This window comes from Jatropha curcas, chromosome 9, assembly GCF_041381405.1.
Source record: "Jatropha curcas cultivar XTBG-Jc1 chromosome 9, XTBG_Jcur_1.0, whole genome shotgun sequence".
NCBI classification, from domain to species: domain Eukaryota; kingdom Viridiplantae; phylum Streptophyta; class Magnoliopsida; order Malpighiales; family Euphorbiaceae; genus Jatropha; species Jatropha curcas.
In genome coordinates, this window is record NC_143159.1 from 18,288,711 (window position 1) to 18,291,649 (window position 2,939).

Consider the following 2,939-nt stretch of genomic DNA (forward strand, 5'->3'; position numbering starts at 1 on the left):
TGCCCTTATGGGTTTTCGATTTAGTAGGCTGCCTTAACTTTTACTTAAGCCACCCTTTCGGATTTTCGACTTAGCGGGCTTTAACTAATTTTGCCTAAGCTATCTGCCCTTGCAGATTTTCAACTTAGCCATTTTTATTTTTGCCTAAATTGCCCTTTGCGAGTTTTCAATTCAGCTTTTTTTTTTTTCTCTTTCCTTTTAGTTAGCATAGTGAACATATGAAATTTTCATGAAAGAGGAAAAATATATGTGACCGCACCCATAGGTTGGGCTACCTACGTATCTCATACTTTAGGAACATATTTCTGGAAGTTAAGTCACCGTAGTTCTGATTAATAGTGATATACAAAAGAAGGCAATAATTATATAGCTAATGCCTAGATGCATTTACACAAAGTATCTTTTAAGTTGATCCAAATTGCATGGATTGGTGAATTTGTTGCCTCAATATTTAACATAATGACACTGCCTTCGGAGAGGATTTTCTTCAGGATGGAGGAGCCTGCCTAGTTTGGCCTGAATTTACCTTGATGATCTTGCACAAGAGCTCTAATTTGCTTGAGTACAAGACACCCTTCTTCTAATTTTCGATCACTAAGTCTTTTGTTAAAATGCTTGGTTATTCTCTGTTGGTAGCTCTAGATCTAATTAAGAGCTTCTAGCCTCTTTTCATCGATAGCATTCAACTGATTGTGGTAATTCTGAGCCCATTCTGCTTTAGGCAATTGACTTTCTCGTATGACCCTAGATCGAATATGAACTTCAATAGGGAGGACTACTTCCATCCCATAAACTAGTGAATATGGTGTTGCCCTGGTTAGGGTTCTAATGGAGGTTTTGTATCCCTATAAGGCAAATGACAAATGCTCATGCGAATTTCTATAATTGTGAATCATCTTCTGCAAAATGTTCTTAATGGACTTGTTAGCCGCTTCAACCGCTCTATTGGTCCAGGGCCTATATGGTAAATATCGGTGATGTTAGATTTTGTACTTAGACATGCGAGTGGAGACTTCCTTCTGAAAGTGAGACCCATCGTCTGATATGATCTTAAAAGGAATCCCATATCTGCATATGATGTTTGTCTGAATGAACTGTGCCACCTTTCTTGAGTTCAAAACATGATAGGAGGTAGCTTCTAACCCCTTAATGAAGTAATCAATTGCTACCAAGATGTATTCGTTCTGGTTAGATGATTTCGGGGTGATCCTGCCAATCACATCAATTCCCCATATTGCAAAGGGCCATGGTGTAGAATACGATGAAGAGCTATAGGAGGCATCTTCTAAAGCTTGGTATAAATTTAACATTTATGACACTTTCAGACAAACTTGGCGTAGTATGATCGTATGTAAGCTAATAATAACTCTGATTGGTAATTTTGTGAGCTAGAGCCATTCCGTTCATATGGGGGCCTTCTTCTCTACCATGTAACACTCCATTATCTGTTGAGCTTCTTATTCTGTTACGCACTTGAGATGTGTCTGATTCCATGTTCTTTTGTATAGAATACCATCCTTATATAGGTAACCTTTTAACAGTTCCTGGAGAGTACTCTTATCAGATTTAGAAGCACCTTTAGGATATTCTTCCTTCTCTAACTAGGTCTGAATGTCCCAAAACCAAGGCTTACGATCGGTGAGCTCAAGCTTGCAGCAATAGGCTGGTTGTTGGTGAATCTGAATCTTCAAGGGCTTGACTCCTATATTAGGGCTGGGATCAACCATTGAGGCAAGAGTAGCTAGTGTGACAGTAAACTGATTCTTAGCCTGAAGTAAGTAGTGGAAGGACAATTCTTCAAATTGTTGGGCCAACTGATCAAGGTGTTAAAGGTAAGGAACCAAGCGTTACTCTTTGATCTTCCATTTTTTCAAGGCTTGAGAGACTATTAAGATGGAGTCTTCATATACTATTAGGCGCTTGATTTGAAGGCTTAATGCTACTTCCAACCTGAGAATATAGGCTTCATATTCTGCTTCATTGTTTGTGACCTGAAACGTCAGCTTGATATTGGAAGGTAACTGCTCCCCATCTAGAGTTACTATGACTATTCCGACACCATAACCTTGATAGTTGGTTGGTCCATCAAAATACATCTTCCATGTGTCAGATTGAATCTGAGTCTGTTTAGAGCTCGAAAAGAGGCTCACAGTCTTCTACATAGAGCCTAACATCAAAGAAGATTTCAAAACCTTAGATTAGTTACTTAGTTAAAAGGCAGTACCAAGGCTCTTAAAAGTAATAGTAGGATTCAGAATCCCCCTCTTTAACAAAATAACCATTGAGGGTTTTGAAATATGGGCGCATTTGAATGTCCCTAAGTTCACCTCTTTTCCTTGCCAACATCTTGGAATCTTCCAACTCCTCTCGGTCTTGGCAGTCGATTTGAATCCAAGCCCAAATGAGATTCTAAAATTGGATACTCAGTAAAGGTGGTCATACCCTGTTGGTCTCGGCCAAGTCCCATCCCTTGAAAATAGCATATAGCCATTATCATATTAGCAACTAGGGGGTTACTGTGTGGGTCAAAATCCATGGGGAATAGTTCTTTACCAGACTCTACTTCTATGAACTGGACAGAATCAAATGAGAAGCCGAAGAGGGTATAAACAACAGGTTCTGGCTGAATTTTCAAAAGTGGAGCCAAGGACGGGATGTCAGATTTCCCCGCCATGTTCCCTTTGATTGTAATAATTGCATTCTCATGGGGAAACATCACCTTTTGATTGAGGGAAGAGGCTACTACTTTAGCCTTATGAATCTAAGGTCTTCCCAAACGGAGATCAAAACACACGGGCACATCTACTAATAGAAATGATATAGTCATGGTTGTAGGCCCAATAGTGACTTCCAGGTCAGCCATGCCCAACACTTCTCTTCTAGTGTTATCATATGCTCTCACTATCTGATCGGAGGGCATAAAATCTTCAGTAGTTAGT

The 2,939-nt window shown here is 39.6% G+C and overlaps 1 protein-coding gene across 1 annotated transcript; it reads right to left on the reverse strand.

Annotated features, from left to right (window-relative positions):
- Positions 1-644: 644 nt before the first annotated feature.
- Positions 645-1,310, reverse strand: LOC149493729 (uncharacterized). The gene is made up of 2 exons (XM_089726320.1): positions 1,014-1,310; positions 645-845 (listed from the first exon to the last, which is right to left on the reverse strand). The coding sequence occupies exons 1-2, from the start codon at positions 1,308-1,310 to the stop codon at positions 645-647; spliced, it is 498 nt and encodes a 165-aa protein (XP_089582446.1).
- Positions 1,311-2,939: the final 1,629 nt, after the last annotated feature.

Excerpts from the sequence above, each read along its gene's own strand:
- LOC149493729 (XM_089726320.1), bottom strand. The coding sequence starts at position 1,310 with ATGTTAAATTTATACCAAGCTTTAGAAGATGCCTCCTATAGCTCTTCA. Across the intron at positions 846-1,013 it reads GGTCTCACTTTCAGAAGGAA|GGATACAAAACCTCCATTAG; the intron begins GTCTCCACTCGC and ends TTTGCCTTATAG.